Raw genomic sequence first — 22,140 nt, 5'->3', positions numbered from 1 at the left:
TCTGTCTGTGTTGGAGGCTGAGGATGCAAAGAAGGATAGGACCTGTCCCTGTCCTCAGAGAGCACTAAGCTGGAACATACCAGCTGCCCTTCCCTTCCCTGCTCCTCAGGCTCAGACACAGGTCAGGCCTCCGGGAAGGCCCCAGCCCAGGGTCCTCAGGCCTGGGTAGAGAGTCCCAGGAGTGGAGACACACATGGAAACCCAGAGAGAAGGAGACAGTCAGATAGCCAGGGTGCAGACAGAGAGTTATAGAAGGGAGAAGGGAAGACAGAATGGGTGAGCCAGAAGACCACACGGGAACAGATGGACAAAGGTCTAAATGACTAAGACAAAGTGAGGCAGAAAGGCACAGGGTCAGAGAGGGAAGGTCAGACATCTCTGGCCCTGGTATGAGGCCATGATGCCAGAGCTAAATCCAAATCCAAGAGCAGGTCCCAGGCAAGAGGGGCTGAAGTAGAGGGAGGGCAGGAGTGCCCTCTGAGTTCAGTGTCCTGCTTCCACCTCTGCCCCCCTCCACCACAGGAATACACTCCTCCACATGTTCGAGAAGGACAGCAGGAAGGGTGAGGCAAGAGAAAGGGAAGGGTACAGTCTACTACCAGGACTCCACTGAAGGGAGACCTGCTCCCTTGAAAAGTGGCACTCACAGCAATGCCAGATGTGTTGTGTTGGAAGAAGCTACCGAGGCCTCTAATCAGAGTCTTCACCAGCCTATTCCCCATCTAGTTCCCCAGGGTAGGTGGGCTCACGGGGTCCCAAACCCCAAGCTGGCCCTATCTTGGCAAAGAGAAGAAAATCAGGGGGTTGTGAGGAATGGGGTTGATGATTGTGAGGGAGGCTGAATGTGCCTACATCTTCCCTGCATCTGCTGGTCCTCTCCTCCCCCAGCCCACCCCCAGTCTGGCCCTGTGTAAGGCAGAGACATCTAAGTCCTGCTTTCAAGATCTGCCAGCCAGGATCCTGAGTCCCTGCAGGAGAGACTCAGGGAACAGCCAGGAGGGAAGGGGGAAGAGCAGGGCATCAGACAGGAAGGAATCAGGTCCCTGGCACCCAAGGGTGCAGAAAGTGGGGAAAGATACACAGCTTAGGCTGAGAGAACCAGGAATTCAGGAGAGAAGGGCTCAGTCTCCCTCCTCAGATGACTCAAGTCAGGACGTGGTGAAGGCTTCCATGCACAGAGGGCTCCCTGAGGGAGACCATTCTCCTAGGTAGGCCTGACAGCAGCCCACCTCCCCGGATCAGGCAGGGGTGTGCAGAAGCCTGGGTTCTGGCTGAGTGAGCCAGAGTGAGTCATACCCCCTCTCCAGGCCTCAGTTGGCCCATCTGTGAGATGGGGCCAGCAAACTGTGCCTCCTCCTGGTTTCTCACGGGAGAGTCTGAGGTGTACAACCGGGTGTCTGTAACCCTGCAGGAGGACCAGGAGACTCCCTGGTCAGAGGAAGTAAGGCTGCAGTGCAGGCTACACCTGCTGCAGGGCAACCCTACCTTGATCTTGTGCAGGGTACGATCCATCTCCACAGCCTGCACCCACACAGACACGCCGGCCTTGCTGTAGGTCAGGTTCCAGCCCGCCTCGGCCTCACACTCTGACCGGAAGCTGCGGAAGTCCTGGTCGTCGGGCACCTGGACGCTGTCGCGGCCCAGGACTGGCCGAGGCCCCTGGAGCTCAGTTGAGGCAGCTGACTTCTCCATGGGGAAGCCCAGGGCCCTGGTCCTAGTCCGGCTCTCCTGGGTCCTCCGCGGAAGCTCCAACAACGTCGACGCGGCTGCAGATGCTGACGCCACCTTCCAAGGACCTGAAAGACCGGTTTGGGAACCGGAGTCAGTGCGCTGGGGGCGCGGGTGCGGCTGTTCGGGGTCCTGGCGGGTAGAGTTAGAGACAGGCAGGGGCTGGCCAGCGCGCACCGCCGGCACAGAGCAGTACGCCCCCCTCCCCCTCCGCTAGGAGCGACCCAGACCTCCGGTTTGGGGGCCGGAGTGGGGGCTGCGTATCGGGTGCGGGGGGGGCCCGTCGGGACCCGGGGGAGGCCGCGACCCGAGGTGACGGACGGCCCGGCGGGGTCCGCGCAGCGCTGGCCGGACTGGCTCAACTAACTCGGCAGCGGCGCCGGCGCGGGAAGCGCGCGGGGCCCGTGGTGGGGGCGGGGTGGGGTGCCCAAGGGGCCGGCCCGCTCACCTGTGCCAGCTGCTCCGCCGGGGCCCGCCGGGGCCGGAGGTGCGAGCGCCTCTGCCGCCGCCGCCGCGCTGCCCGGGCGACCGGGGCAGCGCGGGGGCTCTGCGGGGAGGAGCAGTGGGTCCCGCCGCCGGCCCCGCCCCGCACCGCCCCCCCGGCCCCGCGCGCCCCCACCCCGCCCCGCGCGCCCCCCCTCCCTCCCTCTCCCCGGGCTAGGCTGGGGGCTCCGGGGTCTCCGCTCGCCGGCGCCGGGTATTTTCCAGGCTGCGGAGGTACAGCTGATGGGTCTCGGAGCCCCGCCCCGCCCCGCCCCGCCGGGTCCTAGCGCCCGCCCCACCCGCCTCCGAAGGGGACCTGGCCCGACCAGTCCTCAGGCAGGGGTCGGGGAGGGGCCCAGAAAGAGTGGGCTCTGAGAAGAAGGGCGAGGAGGTGCTCGAAGAGGGATTCTGGAAGTTACCTGCGAACCCCTTCTCTCCAACACCCTCCCATACTCACAGGTACACACCTCTGCAACAACCTACTTAGACACAAGGAACCACCCAGAGACCCAAAGATGGGCACACTCCCCCCACCACAGTCAAGAGCCCACAGCTTGCATCCCCCAACAACCACTAGCATCAAGGTTCACAGGCTGGCTAGACGTGGGTAAATCTCCACTCCCATCTCACTCCCGGCTGGGAGTTTTAACCAGGCTCTCCTCCAGCCCCCGACTCTGGCCCTTGTCCACCACCACCCCTCCTGAGCACCCCTGCATGTATTCACACACCTCCCATGGATTAGACTAGGCTCTCAAGAGCATCTGGCCCCAGAGCTCTGGGGCTACCCTGTCCCTCCCCAGGCGAAGCTGTCCAGAGCTCCACAGCCACAGGGCAGGTAGGTCCACCAGTACTCCAGCCACCCCTTCCAGCCAGGGAGGCTGCTACCTGCCCCCCTGGGTCGTAGTGCCAGCTCCGCCTCCAGCTGCTCCGGGTGAACTGAGGCCAATAGTTCAATTTCTCTGAGGTGAGGCCAGTATGAGTGTGGCAATGGGCCCAAGGCTAGCATTCACTGACCCTAGTGACTGGCCCTTGACTACAGAGGGCTAGGGAGAGCTAGGGCCCGTGGTGAGCTCCCCTGGATGGGCAGCTAATAGGGCACAAGTGCCCATCACTTGCCCACTGCCACACGGTGAGTACATGGCCATCCTTCCCAGAACCCAGAACTCAGCCTCCTCCCATCCCAGGGTTCCTTTCTCTGCTCTGGCTGTCCCCATCATCTTTCTGAGCCTTAGTTTCCCATCTGTAGAATGTGAGCATCAGAATGTATAACCTCCTAGCCTCACCATCCTAGAGCTCTGGGATGGAACAGCTTTTCTTAAAGGTGCTTGAGAAAGATAAGGAGTTGTCACGGTGGGTTCACAAATAGAGGTGTTTCTTCCTGAAGTGCTTAGGGCTCTGAGATGTGTGTGAATCAGGCCCAATTTTAAAAGTGGAGGGGGTGAGCAGGGAGCCCTGATGGCAAGTGACCCCAAGGTGCATTCTGCAAAGTAAATCTTGTAAAATGAGTTGCAGGTCCCCATGAGGCTTGTGTGATGACCTTAGATCTCCAGTGTGAGGGGCATAGTCAGATAATCACCCTCGCCCCTTCTAACCCACATTCTTTAAGTGTGTGGAAATGGGTGGCAGGGGGGCTGGATCTGGGTTCGGGAGGCCAGGGCTCTGGCTCTCTGCTATGCATGTCCTCTGCCTCCACCCCAACCCTAGGCAGTTCACTGCCCCTCTCCTGGCTTCAGTGGTTTTATCTGACAGCCTCATACCCAGGCTAATGGGAGATTCAAAGAGGGGTACACAGAGCCTGCTTTGTGAACTGTAGCCTCTGGGATCTGCCACGAGGAAAAGAGAGAGGAGCACTGGCCTGGCGGCTCCTGCCTTCTTAGGGCCCCAATGACACACATCTCAGCTGACAGCAGGCACCAGGGCAGTACCCCTCTCATGCCCATCACCCAGTCTAGGGTAGAAGAGATAAGGCTGGGGTGACAGCAGGAGATAGCACTGAGGGCAGGCTGACAGGACTTCTCCACCCCCCAGTGCACTGCCAGCCTAAGACACACAAACTCAGGGAGGTACACATGGCAGAAATCAAACCAACACTCAAATCCAAATATAGATTAACCGAGAATGAATCTTTTGGGTCTTGGGGCAGTAAAGGTGGGTGACCTGGTACCTCTGGGCTCAGATGGTTATGCCCTGGGCTCAACCCTGCCTGGAGGTTTAGGGCAGGCTAGCTGGGGCATCACTCCTCATCCTATTCATCATTAATTTGCCCTTGCAGGCCCCCCCCAAACCCCAGGAATTTAGGTATCTCTGGCTCAAGGGTTCATGACAGCCTCCCAAACATGCCTGGATCAAAGCAGATTCATATCCTGTCTCAAACACCACCGAGCAGCAGAGAGAAGGCTAGGAGGGCTGGGATGGGTGACCTGGGGGAGGAGTCTGGAGAGGAGTCCTAGGACTTGGCCATCCCTGCTTCCCACAGCCTGAAGTGCAAAGGGCCTGTGGAACTGGGTTCAAATCCTGTCTATACCATTTCCTAAATGTGTGACCAAGAGCAGGTGACAGTCCTCTCTGAGCCTCAGTTTCTTCATCTAGAATAATAATACCTACTTATTACTTATACTTATTGCAAGGAAAAGAGTTGTACATATATCAGTTTCACCCTCAAGTAACTAAAAATATAACCGGAGGGAGAAGGGTAGGGAGGAATAAATGCACTGTCCAAAAATGGCATATTTCCAACAAAAAAGTGTTAAGATAACATCTTGATAGGACGGTTGTTAAGATTCTCAGGAAAGAGTAAACAGTGGAAAAGCTTGGCAAAGCATGACCCTGCTCTGCCCCCTGCAGCCCCTGCACCAGCCACAGGGCCCCTTGACGGAAAGTGGATTGGGTGAGGTGCCTCTCTGGGCCCCAGCCCCAGAATGGGGCAACACCAAGCAGGAGTCAGAGTGGGAGTGGAAGGCGGGAGCGTGTAAGAGAAAGAGAAGGTGCTTAGCAAACTGAGAGGCATCATGAGAATGTGAGGAATCATTACCCAGGGTGCTGAGCAAGTGCTGGGTCTTACACATGCCCCTCACAGAGAGAGCAGCTGAGGTGTGGGAGGCATGGGGACGCCCCTGAATCAAAGTAAGACAGAACCCATCTAGGGACCTCCAGTACCTGGAATGGGGGTAGGGGGTCGTTTGGAGATATTCACACCAGTCCTTGCTCACTGCCCCCTGACAGCTGTTGGAATAGGGTCAGGGCACCTGCCTGGAGCCATCCATGACCTGGTCCCTCACACTCCCCTCAACTCCCCTCGCTGAGTCCCCGTCAGGACTAAAGACCCTCAGACTGACATCATATGGCCACAGCCCCTAACTGTACAGATGGAGAAACAAAGGCCCCGCCAGCAGGGACAAAGCAGAGATAAGATCCTGGGTCTCCCAGCTCCTAACCCAAGGCTCTGTCCCTGTTCACCATTATAAACCACTACCTTCACTACCCCAGGGGTGACCTTGGGGTAGTCACCACCCTCTCTCTGCTTCAAGATTCATCCTCTGCCCAAGGGCCCCACCCTGTCCAGTGTCTTGGACAATGAGGGGCTACCAGGTCTTGACTTGCTCCGGGGTGCTCCCTCCAACTCATCATCTAGTCAGACGGATGGCTGCCTCGATCTCCCCTCTGGGAGATGAGGAGAAGGCCCCCCCCGACCCCTTCTCCCCCCCATTCCCTCTCCTCAGGGGTAACTGACCCTGCGTTTGGTTGGAGAAAATTCCCAGGTTGCCTAGGGTAAAGAGGCAGTACCCTGGGGGCACCGTTCTAGAAGACTGGGCAATGACCTGTGTGATGTCACCAGGAAGCACCAGAGTAGAGAGGTGATTCCTGAGGCCCCTCTGGAAGGGCCCAGGACAGAGCACCCTGAGGCCCCCAGGGCTGGCTCGGCCTTGAGCCGGACGTGTCGTTTACAGTTTGTTGCAGGTGGCAATAGCCTTGGCACCCCCGTCCCAACTGGACCTGGATCTAAGTGTTTGCCCAGGGTGGGTCTCCTACCCCTGATGGGCCTCCCTGAGCAAACAGCCCAAGCACTGCCCTGAGGGAGCTGCTAGAGCCTGAGGGAGTCACAGAAAGGCACATAATCAGAGTTACCCACATCCCCTCTCCTCCTGGTGACACTGTCACAGCCATGTGCCATCACACTGATGTCCTGTCACAGACCCACAGAGCCACGTACAATCTCAGTCTCATGCGTGGGAGCCCAACATGGGTACACTGGCTAGGGTGCACCAGGTCACCCAAGTAGAGTTGCCAGATAAAACACAGGACACGTCGTGAAATTTGATTTTCAGATAAGGAAAATCATTTTTAGTATGAGCATGTATCAAATATTTGCTAAATCTGGCAACCTTATACCTGAGGCCCTGTGCCACACCCACATCACAAAGCCTCAGAGAGCTATACCAGTCCCTCACCTGCCCTGGGAAGGTACAGTCAGCACCCGGGTCACAGCTGTTGCACACACGTGCACATACGTGCACACGCACACATGCACACACACACACACGAACGGCCTTGCACATCCTCTCTGTGAAGAGGCCCTGGGCCAGAGTAAGAGTCTGCCACACTCATTTTGTCTAACCTTCACAATAACCTTAGGTGGAAGGTCATACAGGGACTCTTAGCCTCATTTGACAAATGAGAAAAATAAGGCCCAGCAAGAAACAGAACCTATCCTTCGTATCCCCACGTGTGGTCCCCTGGCAGGGGCAGAAGGGGTGCGAGGGAAGTCATGTTATACCTGGGCTGGGCTGTGTCCCTGGGCAGGTCTGAGCTCCTCAAGCAGGCCTCTTAGATGAGCCTCTCCCCGGTAGGAACAATAGCCTAGGGGTTTGCGGGGTGGACCCTCTGCCCCTTCCCCCATCCAACGGCTGATCCTAAGTGCGCCCCAGAGGCCCCTCTAGTCCCAGGAGGTGGAAACTGTCCTGTCAGGGCACTGAGGGCCCAGCTTTGAGATTAAAAAATACGAAGAAACCAAAAGAAGGAAGTTGTGCGGGCTTCCAGAAAAGAGGCTGTCGTCCCAAGGCTGGAGTTCTTGCCCTGGTAAAAGGGCCAGAAAACCTCGTCCTCCCCAGAGACACACAAAGACACCTCCATCCCCACTGCCACCCAGCCTGAGCACATAGCCGAGGGGAGGCCTGGGGTCAGGCAGATGGATCAGGAGCCTCTGACAGGAAACTCGAGGGCTTTTGGAAGGCTGCATCGGCCCAGCAATCGAACTGGGTTGCTGCAGGCGGCAGTGCCCAAAAGACATCATCAGCAGAAAGACCCAGACTGCAGAGGGGGCGCTGGCCATCTGGGCCTGGGGCCCTCCCAAAGAGGAGTCTCCATGGTTCCACTCTGGGCCCTGCCGACCTTGGGCAAGGCCCTGCACCTCTGGTCTGTCTTCCTGTCGAAGTGGTGGTGCTCAAGATGCCTCTCCACCGGCCTGGGGCAGGTGGATGGGCTCTGTAAACTGTGAAGTCCTGCATGGTGGGGGGGTTGCAGTGGAGCTGTGTTAGTCTCTTCTTTCCCCCAAGCCTGGGAGCACCCTGGGCAGCAAGACCCTGCAAGGCCCAGAGAGAAGCTCCCAGGACTCTAGGGTACAGGGACTGGAGGATGGGGAGGGAAGGACAGAAGAGGAGGAGGAATAGACAGGGTGAAATACCCTGCTCAGCAGTCTACCACAATGGTTAAGAGCTTGGGCTATGGAGCCAGGCTGTCTGGGTTAAAACCTCTTACTGTGTGGCTTCCCTGGTGGCGCAGTGGTTGAGAATCTGCCTGCCAACGCAGGGGACACGGGTTCGAGCCCTGGTCTGGGAAGATCCCACATGCCGCGGAGCGACTAGGCCCGTGAGCCACAACTGCTGAGCCTGCGCGTCTGGAGCCTGTGCTCCTCAACAAGAGAGGCCGTGATAGTGAGAGGCCCGCGCACCGCGATGAAGAGCGGCCCCCAGTTGCCGCAACTAGAGAAAGCCCTCACACAGAAATGAAGACCCAACACAGCCATAAATAAATAAATAAATAAAATTAAAAACAAAACAAAACAAAAAACCTCTTACTGTGTGATCTAGAACAAGTTACTTAACCTCTCTGTGTCTCAGCGCTCCCATTTCTAGAATGAGTAGGCTAGTAGGACTTACACCATTGCCTCGGGGACGGACGAAGTGAGTTCACGCACATGGAGAGCTCAGCACGGTGCCCGGCAAACAATGAGCACTCAATAAACGCCACAGCTGCTATCAGTTCTTGTCTTCTGAGCCCCCTTACCCCCTGTCTGGCAGCTTTCCCCAAGGCATGGCCTCTTTCCTAAGTCTCTGCTCCTTGACCTGGAGGCAGTGCCTCCCTCTTCTGACGTGGAGGAAAAGAAACAGTCTGGGTTCACTTGGAGACTGGAGGGCTGAGAATAAAGCAGAAGTGAGTGCTATGACATCTTGTCCCCCTCCCTCACCCCAATTCCAAACAGCTACAGAGGCCTGGATGGGTTCCCTTTGGAAGGCCTTCGCTCAATGGCATGAGCTCCTTGCATCCACACAGGCCCATCCTCAGTGTCTGACAACTGGATGCTAGGACAGCAGCAGAACCCAGGGAGCCTGGCTATGCCCAGCCAGCAGGCAGGACAGTACTGAGACATCCACACTCCAGGGGCTGGTTCCTAGGACCCTGTGAAGGGCTGGTGTGGGGAAGGCTTGCTAGGAGCTCTGTCAGTGAGTGGGGCTGAAGGCTCTGCCTTGGGTTGGAGTTCATTCTGGGGCCAAAATTCACACCTGGAACAGGCCTAGAACAGACCCAGCTTCCATGGGGCACTGCTGTCCAGGGGACTCCTGCCAACCTCTACCCCCTGCCCTGAGGCCCTGGTGCCCCGGGTTAGCCGGCATCTCCACAGTGCTCCCCCGGGGGCGGCTGCCTCCTTCAGCACCTTCTAAATTTAGGGCTTGGGCTCTGTGACTCATTCCTGAATCTGCTTCGCTCCCCTCCTCCAGGAGTGTGCTCCCGTGGTAGTTTTATCTTCTGCTGCCTCAGACTGATTAACAAGACCCTAGAATCCTGCAGCAGCCGCACACACCAAGGAGAGCTCCCCAGTCCAGCTGCCCCAGCTCGGCTCTGGGCTTCTCTGACCAGGTCCTGTGCTCCCCCCTCCCTTTACCTATCCATGCACCCACCCCCACCCTGCCACTCCCCGACCACAACCCACCCAGGTGGCTGCATTTGAGGCTGGCTCCAAGAGGGACTGTGGTGACCGTGGGGAAGGAGAGATGGAGCCAAGCCCTGCCCCCTTCAAACTAGCTGCCAGGCAGAGCGCTGGCCTAACATAAGGACACCTGAGTTCTGGCTCAGACTCACTCCCACCTTACTGTGGGGCTCTTGGTGAGTTCCTGGCCCCTCTGGGCTTCTCTTTCTTCCTCTATGAATAAGGGGTTTGAACCAGACCTCCACTAGGGAGGCCTGGACCAGAGCTGAATTTACCACTGAGCCAGACTGCCACCTTCAAACAGGGTGGGCTGGCAGCAGGGTTATCTGACACTGGGCCCTGTCTCCCACCCAGGCTCCTCTCTGCCCATGGCTCCTGCTCTGTTCAGGAGACACACAAGTCAAGGCCCTGCTGTCAGCCTTTTGGGACTTCTGTCCTGCCGGGAGAAAGGGTTGTGGTTCTGGTCTCACTGTCCAGGGCTGTGAGCTTTGGGCAAGAATCACCTTTACTCTGGACCCAGGTTGTGGGGAAATGAATCACGTGCATGTAGAGGTGTAAATGCTCCCTGCCAGGTTCCCAGTGCCAGAGGGGGAAATGGGGATGTGAGTGCCCCCCTTGACTTCCAGAAATGCAGGCTCCCTGGGCACAGAGTGGAGGTATCTGGGGCTGCGACATCTCTGCCCCTGCTGGGCTCTGGGAGAACCCTATCTGCAGCTGGCCTCCATCTGTGTTCATGAGTAACAAAGAGTGGCTAATGTTTACTGAGCATGTACCACGTGCCTGGTGGTGTTCTATACACGTAACAGTTCTTAACTCATTTATTTCATAGTTATACTTCAAGACAGCCCTTGAATAAGGCTTACCACCCCACTCTACAGACAGTGAGGCTCAGAGTGGGGTAGTGACTCGCCAAGGATCCCAGCATTAAGTCACTGGGAGGGCTAGTTAAAAGCCAGGTCTGACTGCAATCCTGGCTTCTGTTTGTACCCTAAGGTAGCTCTTCTCAGCATATACATTAGACACTCAATAAATGTTTGATGAAGATGTTTGATCACTGCCATGTAATGGAAAGATCCCTGTCCTAGTCCAATTTTACGCCAGCTCCTTGTGTGTCCTGAAGAAAAGTTCTTTCTTCCTTTAGCCTCGGTTTCCCCTGCTGAAAACAGAGATGATAAGTGAAGGCCCAGAGAATTAGATACTTGGAGGTGGGGAGGATCTTGAATTTCTATTTCTACGAACACCTGCCTTTCATGACTTGCCTGAGGAGGCCCCATCTGCAACCAGACCTTAGGGTCTCCTAGCCCCTCCTATACCTATGTCCAGAACCTCTAAGAGCACTCCAGAGACAAACAACTGGGTACAGCCCAGCTCCAAGGGACAGAGAAAAGTTCATTTCCCTGACGGGCAGCTGCCTGATCTTGGGGGGTGGTATGGTGTGCCTATGGTGTCACCTGACTGCTCCACCTGGTTGGAGGAGTGGCTCCTACAGCCTCTCAGCTCAACCTGCATCACTTCCTCTTCTTAGCATCCAAGCCAGCCCAGGCACCACCTCCAGCTGTCGCTGGCCCCAACTGGAATCACCTGAGCACCCAATTCCTCCCAGGCTCAGAAACAGAGCCCACTCTTTTCCATTCAGGGTCTGTCCCCTTCACATTACCCCTTCATCTCTCACACTTGAGTTCCTTCCTTTACCTGGGCCACTCTCCTGAGAAGCAGGGTCTGTACAGCTCCAGCAACACTGTCCTCTGTCTTCAGGATTCTCCAGTTCCTCCTTAGTTTCTGCCCTTTGGTAGTCATCTCAACAGAGCAGGGCCTTTCTCCACTAGGCCCAGGTTGGGTAGGAGAAGGATGAGGAATAAGGACTCCTCCAGACTCCGTTTCTCTAAGCCTGTATCCAACAAAGACACTAATCCTTGGGGTGCAGGGAAGGGCTCCAAGCCCAAACACAGGAAGCCTGGGCGTTAGCCCTTGCTCACAGACTGCTGAGACCTGGGGCAAGCTCCTGCTCCTCTTGGGGCCCTCAGTTTTGCAATTTGTATCATGAGGAAATAGCTCCTCAATCTGCAATCACCCGATTATAATAATCTTTTGCCTTTATACATTGCTTGGCAACTTAGTTTCACTTCCGGATCTTATTCGATCCTTCCAATAACCTATTTCCATTTACAAATGAGAAAGCTTAGGTCCTCAGGGGAACAGAACTATCAAGGTCACATAGCAACTCAGAGGTGGAGCCTGGACTAGAGTCCTTGAATCCTGAACCATCTGCGGTCTTCCACACTCTTAAGATGATAGGACTCTGGCTGTATGACTTTCTCTGACCCGTTGCCCCACTGGTAAAATGACTGCTCTAAGGATCAAATTAAGAGAGGCAATGAAGGGGGCTGTGCTTTGCAAACCATAAGAAAAAGGACAACAGAAAAACAACGGGACCGTTACGTTACTATTTATTACTCTTACCTTTGCTAAGGCGCCCCCTCGTGTCCATCCCGAGGCGTTCCGTTTGCGCAGGCGCTCTTTGGTGTTTACGGAAGCCTTGAGGCCCAGCATTTGCGCGTGCGCTCCGCGTAGGGGGCCACCCAACGGCCGTCTGGCTGCTCGCTGTCAGACGCTGCCTTCAAGTCCCCTAGCGGTTGTGGCCGCCCAGTTACTACGGTTCCCTGGCGCCCTGTCTGCTCTGCTTCGGTTGAGGCATTTCTACAACTCCGGAGCGGCGGAGACCTAAGGAATGGCAGGGAGAGGCACAGCGCGGTCTCCCAGGACTCCAGCTGGCATCTCAGTTACCGCTGTACTAAACCTCGGGTGCCGACTTTGGCGCCCCTCACGGCAGATATGGCGGCCGCGGTGAACTGGACAGGAGCGGCCCACGCACTGCCTCTTGGGAGCCTCAATTCGCTGCTAGAACCTTTCAGGAGTTGGAAAGCTGTTAAAACTACATTTCCCAGAAGTCCAAGAGCCAGAGTCGCAGGAGAAGGGCCCGGGGCATGTTGGGAGATGGAGTGTGGGCATGGTAGTGAGTTTGTGCAGGCAGGGAAACGCGGTGAAGTGGTGGAGTCTCGCTCTCTGAGCCTGGGCTGTGGGTTCGAGGTACGCACGAGTTACACGGTAGCTGTCATAAGGAGAGAGTAGCGCTGTTGGACTGAGTTTTAGAAAGAATACTACGCACTATGTGTCTGCACCTCCCACAGGGCTTCCACCCCCATCACTCTTTGGAGACTGCAGTCCCAGGGGTCACCGTCGCCTGGGACTCTGAGTTCTCTTACTGTTGTTCAAAAGAACTGTTTGTAATAATGGAAATATTCTATAGCTGCATTGTCCAATAGGGTAGCGACTAGTCTGTGGCTACTGGACATTTGACATAAGGCTAAGTACCATGGAGGAAGAAAAACTTTTATTTAATTGAGTTTATTTTAAAAATCCAATTAATTACTTTTAATTACATTTAAATAGCCACCTATGGCTAATGGCTACCATATTTGACAGCGGCACACTATACTAAACTAGACCTCTTAGTGTTCAATACCAACAATCACCTTCCCGCTTTGTGAGACCTAACACTTTAGTTTTCTTCCTACTGTTGACTAAAAATAAGTACACCACCTAAAAGTTGAGAACTTTGTTTTATTCACAGCCTTACTGAGGACTATAGCCGGGGAAGGCAGCCTCTCAGATAGCTCTGAAGGACTGTTCCAAAGAGGTAAGGGAGGAGCAAGGAGTATTTCCTGAAAAAAACATGTAGTGGACATCCAAAGATTACTGCTAATCACACACAAGAAACCAGACATCTCAAGTTAATTGTTTTAGTGCCTATGCATGGGAAGATGCAAGAGTCTGGGCTCATTGAAATTATTCCTTTGGTATGCATCTTAACTATCTAGGGCTAGTATCCTGTTTTTCTCCATCCAGAATTCCCCTCAGGGTGCACCGTTCAGGGGTGGCTGCAGTGGCTGATGGCTGGATGGCAGGAAACATTCTTTGTTTACTGACTTGTCAGGCAACATTTTTTTGTCCACACTGCCTACTCACTACACTTAGGCTTTGCAGATTCCACCTCCATTGTGTGTCCCTTGAAAACCTAAAAATTAGTTCAGATTGTAAAAATCTGCTGTAGTGTTCATCAGACTGGAATAACAGGCACAGATAAAGCCAGCTGCAAAATTAATAAGAAACAGTATTTTCCCCAAGGATATACTGCAACTATAAAATGTCGTAACAACCCCCTCCTTTGAGTGACTACTTCTTTCTTACCAAGCAACTTTGTTTTCTAAAATCATAGACTGTCAGAAATTTTGCTGTTTGAAATTATATAAGTAGGAATGAAACTCTTGCCTGGAGGAGTTAAATCAGTAAAAGGACAGGATTTACAACCCAGGTGCAGAGTCTCAGATAAGGGATTTCTAAACATATATTCCACATCTGCCTTAACTTTATTGTTTCCAAGGAAACAGGACCCTGAGTCCACTGAGCAGTCCAGACGCAGTTCTGCTTTGCTTTGAGCCATCAAAATATTGCCTCATTTAAATTTCACCTAATTCCACCTCTCTCTCAAATCCTATAAGAACTGTCTCTATTCCTTTGTGTTTGGTAGGACACCCCATTTTTCCTCTGGTGTGTTGTCTTCCTCATAGCAATGGGTCAATAAACCTGACTTCATTGGACTATGGATTTGTCCCTGGTGATCTTTGATTGGGTTAGGACACGCTGAAATACTGGTGTCTTCCAGGTTCTATCACGGGCCCTCTCTTCACTCTGCATACTCTCTTTGGATGACCTCATTCACTTCCATCCATAAGCTGATTCCTCAATCTATGGTTTAGGCCTTTCTCTGGCCTCTGGGATGTCTGCTTCTGGTTCCTTAAACTCAGTGTATTTATTTATTTTTTGAAATTCATTTATGTATTTATTTTTGGCTGCGTTGGGTCTTTGTTGCGGTGCGCGGGCTTCTCATTGCGGTGGCTTCTCTTGTTGCGGAGCACGGGCTCTAGGCGCACGGGCTTCAGTAGCTGTGGCTCGCGGGCTCCAGAGCGCAGGCTCAGTAGTTGTAGCGCACGGGCTTAGTTGCTCCGCGGCATGTGGGATCTTCCCGGACCAGGGCTCGAACCCGTGTCCCCTGCATTGGCAGGCGGATTCTTAACAACTGCGCCACCAGGGAAGCCGAAACTCAGTGTATTTAACACTGAATCTTTTTTTTTTTTTTTGGCAACCACTCTTCACTGCCGTGTTCCAAGTAAGAACTAGGCACTGACCACCTCTGACCCTGAGATGGTGGGGACACTCCTCACCTGGGTCAGGTACCTCTTCACTCACTGTCCTCAAACGGCATCACACTGGATCAGCTGCTTTTCACATAGGTCAGCAGCCTAAAACTTTAGAAAGTTGGAAGGAACGGGGGACTACAAGTAAAAAGCGGGTCTCAATTACTCTGCCCCTTCCCCCCCTGCCGAGCCCTCGATAATGGCTGGGGCCTCAAAAAGGAGGCTGCAGAGGTGATCCCACCTGTCTCCCCCTCATCTCTCATGGTCTCCTCCCTTGAAGCTCTTCCAGTTGTGTCACCAGCTCATCCAGTCCCTGCTAGTGCCTTGGGAATTTCATAGCCACCTATTTTCGCTGAGCCTGGTGGCTTTGCATAGGGTCGAGCTGTGGCCTGCCTGCTGCCCAGAGGGAGGGTGAGTACTGTGGGAAGAAGCGTCCCCTTGGGCTGTGCTTGGTTTTCTCTTGAACACGGCTAAAACCAAATATACTTCAACATCTTGAGGATTTAAGTTCCTTGTGGAGGACCCTCTTGCCACTTTATTCCACCCCACCTCTGCCACATCTCATCTACCAAAGAATTTTCTATTCCTCTTATTCATATAACTTTGACCTGACTTTTTGGAAAATGAGAAGGGGTCATCTTTCCTGCCCATTTCAAAGCATTGTTCACATTCACCCGTATTGAATGATGCCCAAATCACAAGTTTCTCTCCTTGGTGGGTGTAGTTTCAGTTCATCCCATTCCAAACGCTGTTTTCACTTTAATGCAATAGTCAACAGTGCGTGCACGTGGTGTGTAGGGAAGGTTGGGGGTCCCAGGACCCCTTTAGCTACAGATGAACTCATTTCCCTCAAACCCCAAGCATTTTGACCATTTCATGCTTTTAAACTGTTTAATTTTTTAGTTCTATATTATTTAATTTATAATCTTTGGTGAACCATTGGTTATAGACATAACTATTTAAAGAGAAGCATAAAAATAAACCTGTGAAGTCGTCTAAAGATGATTGTTGCCAGATTCTTGTATTTATCCAATCAAAGTTTATACACAGCACATCCAGATGTCACTAAGACTGCAAAGCTACAGCTAGAAAAAAGAAAAAAAAAGTGGACGTGATGATCGTACTTCATTTGGCTTTTCATGTACCGAGAATAAAGCCAGCCCACTGTCCCAGGTGTCATTTGTGAAAACTGCTTGCAAACAGCAGTCTGCACATTTAATCTCATCATTTAGAAACAAAACATAAACATTAGAAACAAAAAATAAACCTGTTGGATTTTAAAAAGTATTATGATTACTGTTATTTTATTTTATTTTTGGCCGAGCCTCGAGACTTGCAGGATCTTAGTTCCCTGACCAGGGATCAAACCTGGGCCGCCTGTGGTGGAAGCAAAGAGTCCTAACCACTGGACCGCCAGGGAAGTCTAAAAAGTATTATGAAGTATTTCAGACATATATTTCCAATGTTAGGACACACAGATCCAGCTTCTTCTTTGGATTGCACTGAATTCCACCTTGTGGATATACCATATATGTAACCATTCATCCTGTCATATACTGGAGTGCAACTGCTGGGGCCAAGAGTGTGTTTGAATGTGTGTGTGTGTAGTATGACCAAAGTGCCTTCCCAAGAGGTTAGCCCTGTTTACATTCCCACCAGCAGGAATGATGGTTCCATTTCCCCTCACCACCTCTAAATATTAATAAATTTCTTAATTTTTACCAATCTGATGAGTGAAACTTGACCTCTCAGTCATACTTTAACTTACATTTCACTAGTTTTGCATAGTTTTATTTTTTGTGGACCATTTGTTTTTCTTCTTCTGATAAAAGTCATTGCCCATTTTTGTATTGGGTTTTCTGTTCTTTAGTTGACTTGTGGAAGTTCTTTATATCTTCTGGATTTTACTAATTTGTTATACGTGTTGCAAGTATTTTCTCCTCATCCATCTCTCTATCTGCCTCTCCTTTTACTTTGTATATAGTGTCCTTTCACTTTGTGTATACTATCCTATCTGTTTTCTCTTTTTACTTTGTGTATATAAAATAAAAATGACCACTTTAACCATTTTTAAGTGTAATTCAGTGGCATTAATTACATTCACAATGTTGCACAGCCATCACCACTATTTCCAAAACTGTTTCATCATCTCAAATTCTGTAAACATTAAGTAATAACTACCTATTTCCTCTGCACAGCCCCAGTAACCTCTAATCTACATTCTGTCTCCATGAATTTGACTATTCTATATATTTTATATAAGTGGAATCATAAAATATTTGTCCTTTGGTATCTGACTTATTTCATGTAGTATAAGTTTTCAAGGTTCATACAAGTTGTAGCATGTATCAGAACTTCATTCCTTTTTATGTCTGAATAACATTCCATTGTAGGTATAAACCACATTTTGTTTATCCATTCATCTGTTGATGGACACCAATTGTCTCCACCTTTCGTCTATTATGAATAATGTTACTATGAAATGGGTATACAACTATCTTTTTTAGTCCTTGCCTTCAGTAAGTCTAGCAGTGGAATTGCTGGGTCATACAATAGTTTCTATGTTTAACCTTTTGAGAAACCATCAAACTTTTCCACAGCACCTGTGCCATTTTACATTCCCACCAGCAATGCCCAAAGGTTGTTCCAATTTCTTTCTTTTTTTAAAAAAATTAATTTTCTTGGGTACAGTTGCTTTACAATGTTGTGTTAGATTCTACTGTACAGCAAAGTGAATCAGCTATACGTATACATATATCCCCTCTTTTTTGGATTTCCTTCTCATTTAGGTCACCACAGAGCACTGAGTAGGGTTCCCTGTGCTATACAGTAGGTTCTCATTAGTTATCTGTTTTATACATAGTATCAGTAGTGTATATATGTCCATCCATATCTCCCAATTCATCCAATTTCTTAACATCCTTGCCAATGCGTATTATTTTCCATTAAAACAATTTTTTTTAAATTATAGCCATTCTAGTAGGCATATGGTGGTATCTTGTGGTTTTGATTTGCATTTCCCTAATGAGTAATAACACTGAGCACCTTTTCATGTGTTTATTGGCCTTTTGTATATCTTCTTTGGAGAAATGTCTATTCAAATCCTTTGCTTATTTTTTGAATTGGGTTATTTTTGTTGTTGAGTTTTAGGAGTTCTTTATATATTCTGGACACTAGACCCTTATCAGATATATATCTGCAAATATTTTCTCCTATTCTGTAGGTTGTCTTCTCACTTTCTTGATCATCTCCTTTGATGCACAAAAGCTCTTTTTTTCCTTTGTTGCCTGTGCTTTTGGTATCATATTCATGAAATAATAGTCACTGAAGATTTTCCCCAATGCTTCTTCAAAGATTTTTTAAATAATTTCAGCTCGTAAGTTTAGGTCTCAGATCCATTTTGAGTTAGTTTTTTGTATATGATGCGAGGTAAGGGTCTCACTTTATTCTTTTGCATATAGAAATCCAGTTGTCCCAGTGCCATTTGTTGAAGAAACAATTATTTCTCAATTGAATTGACTTGGCATCCTTGTCAAAAAACAAATGGCCATAGATGTATGGCTTTATTTCTGGATCTCAGTTCTATTCTAATGTAATGGTCTATGTGTCTATCTTTACGCCAGTACCACTCTGTTTTTACTATCGTAGATTTGTAGTGTATCTTGAAGTGTGAAGTCCTCCAAGTTTGTCCTTTTTCAAGATTGTTTTGGCTATTCAGGGCCCCTTGCAATTCCATATGAATTTGAGGGTTGGCATTTTCATTTCTGCAAGAAAGGCTCTTGGAATTTTGATAGGGCATGGTGTCTTTTATTATCCAGAAATTTTACACTTTGATGTGGTTAAATTATCTATCTTTTCCCTAATGATTTTTGTGCTGTGAATGTTGTTTAGGAAGGTCTTCCATATCCCAAGGTTATCGATAAACTATCCTACTTGTTTCTGATATCTTTATCATTTTATGATTGTAAGTTATAATGTAATATAATCCCTCTGGAATTTACTTTTGCATAGTGTGAAGAAAAAATTTTAACTATATTTTTTCTCTAACTGGATAACTAATTGTCCTTACATAAATTATTGAAGAGATTCCTTTTTTCCACTTATTTGAAATGCCTTCATCTTATATTAAATTCCTACATGGGAGGATCTATTTCTGTTCTCTGTTCTGTTACTAATCTTCCCTATTTTTTCTAAGGTTGTTTTTTTTTAAAATAAATTTATTTATTTATTTATTTTTGGCTGCACTGGGTCTTTGTTGATGTGCCTGGGCTTTCTCTAGTTGTGGCGAGCAGGGCTACTCTTTGTTGCACTGCGCGGGCTTCTCATTGCGGTGGCTTCTCTTGTTGTAGAGCAGGAGCTCTAGGCACACGGGCTTCAGTAATTGTGATACACGGGCTGTAGAGTGCAGGCTTGGTAGTTGTGGCGCATGGGCTTAGTTGGTTCATGGCATGTGGGATCTTCCCGGACCGGGGCTCGAACCCGTGTCCCCTGCATTGGCAGGTGGATTCTTAACCACTGTGCCACCAGGGAAGTCCAAATCTTGCCTATTTTTGAACCAACAGCACGCAGTTTTCATTGTAATAGTCTTTCCTTATTCTTTTTTTTTTTGTCATTTAAAAAAATTTTTTTTATTTGGGTATAGTTGCTTTACAATGTTGTGATAGCTCCTGCTGCACAGTGAAGTGAACCATCCATAGGTATACACATATCCCCTCCTTTTTGGATTTCCTTCCCATTTAGGTCACCACAGAGCACCGAGTAGGGTTCCCCGTGCTATACAGCAGGTCCTCTTTCCTCAATCTTAAAAAAATTTTTTTGGGGGTATTCTTTTTGAGATGAGTTTTAGAAACAACTTGTCAAATTCCATAAAAATGATATCCTATTGGAATTTCAATGGGAATATATTGAATTCATAATTTGTGTAAATTATATTTTTATTTTTAGTCTTCCCAACCCCAAACATTTTATACATTTCTTTCATTCAGACATTCTTTTATGTTCTTCAGTTAATTTAATTGATCACATTAAGATACATTAAATATATTGTATAATTGATACAATCAAACTAATTTATGTCGTTCATTTTCAGCTAGTAAATTTTTTCTTGTTATACTCCTAAGTATATTAGTTTTTGTTGCTGTCGTGAATGACTTCATTTTTACTACATTTTCTAATTGGATATTACTGGGATATATAATAACTTCTAGAAGCCTTTCTACGGGTTTACTAACATAGTTAAGCAGAGATCTATACACAAGGCTATACAGTGTAGCATAGTAAGAGCAAATAATTGAAAATAGTCTAAATATTTATCAATATAGGACTGATTTATATATATAGTACATCCATACAATGAAATACTTTGCAGCTTTATTTTTTAAAATTTCATCTATTTATTTTTTGGCTGTGCTGTGCAGCTTGTAGGATCTTAGTTCCCCGACCAGGGATTGAACCCAGGCCCTTGGCAGTGAAAGCACAGAGTCCTAACCACTGGACCATCAGGGAATTCCCTACTTTGCAGCTTTAAAAAGAATGAAGTAGGGCTCTGTGGTGGGGCTAATGGTGGACTCTGGGAGGGCTCACGCCAAGGAGTACTTCCCAGAATTTCTGCTGCCAGTGTCCTTGTCCTCACGGTGAGCCACATCCACCCCCTGGCTCTGCAGGGGACCCTCCAACACTAGCAGCAGGGGCACCAGGGTCCTGCTGTCTCATGTTCTATGATCCAGTGGGTTGTGCCCCAAGAGACCCAAGTTGCACTAAAGTACCTTAAATGGAGTGGATATCTAAGAAAATATTGTTGAATGAATAAAAGACTGAATCAGAGAAGCATTTTCTAAGCACAGCACATGAAACAGCTGAGGTAATTGAATTACCTCAATTCAATTTGTGTAATACAAAATATCATCAGTTAAAAAAAGAATCCTCAGAGCCTCTTAGAGAGCCTCATCCACCAGAGGGCAGACAGCAGAAGCAAGAAGAACTACAATCCTGCAGCCTGTGGAACAAAAACCACATTCACAGAAAGATAGACAAGATGAAAAGGCAGAGGGCTATGTACCACATGAAGGAACAAGATAAAACCCCAGAAAAACAACTAAATGAAGTGGAGATAGGAAACCTTCCAGAAAAAGAATTCAGAATAATGATAGTGAAGATGATCAAGGACCTCGGAAAAAGAATGGAGGCAAAGATCGAGAAGATGCAAGAAATGTTTAACAAAGACCTAGAAGAATTAAAGAACAAAAACCTTGAAGAATTAAAGAACAAACAAACAGAGATGAACAATACAGTAACTGAAAAGAAAAATACACTAGAAGGAATCAATAGCAGAATAACTGAGGCAGAAGAACGGATAAGTGACCTGGAAGACAGAATAGTGGAATTCACTGCCACAGAACAGAATAAAGAAAAAAGAATGAAAAGAAATGAAGACAGCCTAAGAGACCTCTGGGATAACATTAAATGCACCAACATTCGCATTATAGGGGTCCCCGAAGGAGAAGAGAGAGAGAAAGAACCCAATAAAATATTTGAAGAGATTATAGATGAAAACTTCCCTAACATGGGAAAGGAAATGGTCACCCAAGTCCAGGAACTGCAGAGAGTCCCTGGCAGGATAAACCCAAGGAGAAACACGCCAAGACACATAGTAATCAAATTGACAAAAATTAAAGACAAAGAAAACTTATTGAAAGCAACAAGGGAAAAATGACAAATAACATACAAGGGAACTCCCATAAGGTTAACAGCTGATTTCTCAGCAGAAACGCTACAAGCCAGAAGGGAGTGGCATGATATACTTAAAGTGATGAAAGGGAAGAACCTACAACCAAGATTACTCTACCTGGCAAGGATCTCATTCAGATCCGATGGAGAAATCAAAAGCTTTACAGACAAGCAAAAGCTAAGAGAATTCAGCACCACCAAACCAGCTCTACAACAAATGCTAAAGGAACTTCTCTAAATGGGAAACACAAGAGAAGAAAAGGACCTACAAAAACAAACCCATAACAATTAAGAAAATGGTCATAGGAACATACATATCGATAATTACCTTAAACGTGAATGGATTAAATGCTCCAACCAAAAGACTCAGGCTTGCTGAATGGATACAAAAATAAGACCCATATATATGCTGTCTACAAGAGACCCACTTCAGACCTAAGGACACATACAGACTGAAAGTGAGGGGATGGAAAAAGATATTCCATGCAAATGGAATGCAAAAGAAAGCTGGAGTAGCAATTCTCATATCAGACAAAATAGACTTTAAAACAAAGACTATTACAAGAGACAAAGAAGGACATTACATAATGATCAAGGGATCAATCCAAGAAGAAGATATAACAATTATAAATATATATGCACCCAACATAGGAGCACCTCAATACATAAGGCAACTGTTAACAGCAATAAAAGAGGAAATTGACAATAACACAATAATAGTGGGGGACTTTAACACCTCACTTA

At 49.0% G+C, this 22,140-nt stretch overlaps 1 protein-coding gene across 3 annotated transcripts in view; it reads right to left on the bottom strand.

The window, feature by feature from the left end:
- STARD10 (StAR related lipid transfer domain containing 10) overlaps positions 1 to 12,259 on the bottom strand; it is a 34,736-nt gene extending 22,477 nt beyond the window's left edge. The window contains exons 1-2 of one of the 3 annotated variants that reach the window (XM_068556003.1): positions 11,876 to 12,259; positions 1,486 to 1,796 (exon numbers count right to left, since the gene is read on the bottom strand). In XM_068556003.1, coding sequence (XP_068412104.1) covers positions 1,486 to 1,796; positions 11,876 to 11,903 — 339 coding nt within the window. In that variant the 5' untranslated portion in view covers positions 11,904 to 12,259. Of the gene's footprint in view, positions 1 to 1,485; positions 1,797 to 2,176; positions 2,242 to 11,107; positions 11,188 to 11,875 lie in introns of those variants that run through there. The other 2 variants (XM_068556005.1, XM_068556004.1) reach the window with 2 other exon arrangements.
- Between the last annotated feature and the right edge of the window lie 9,881 nt (positions 12,260 to 22,140).

The sequence above is a fragment of the Eschrichtius robustus genome, chromosome 11, assembly GCF_028021215.1.
Source record: "Eschrichtius robustus isolate mEscRob2 chromosome 11, mEscRob2.pri, whole genome shotgun sequence".
Lineage (NCBI taxonomy): Eukaryota > Metazoa > Chordata > Mammalia > Artiodactyla > Eschrichtiidae > Eschrichtius > Eschrichtius robustus.
Note: the sequence above shows the minus strand (reverse complement) of the source record. Positions and strands in the feature narration are given on the sequence as shown.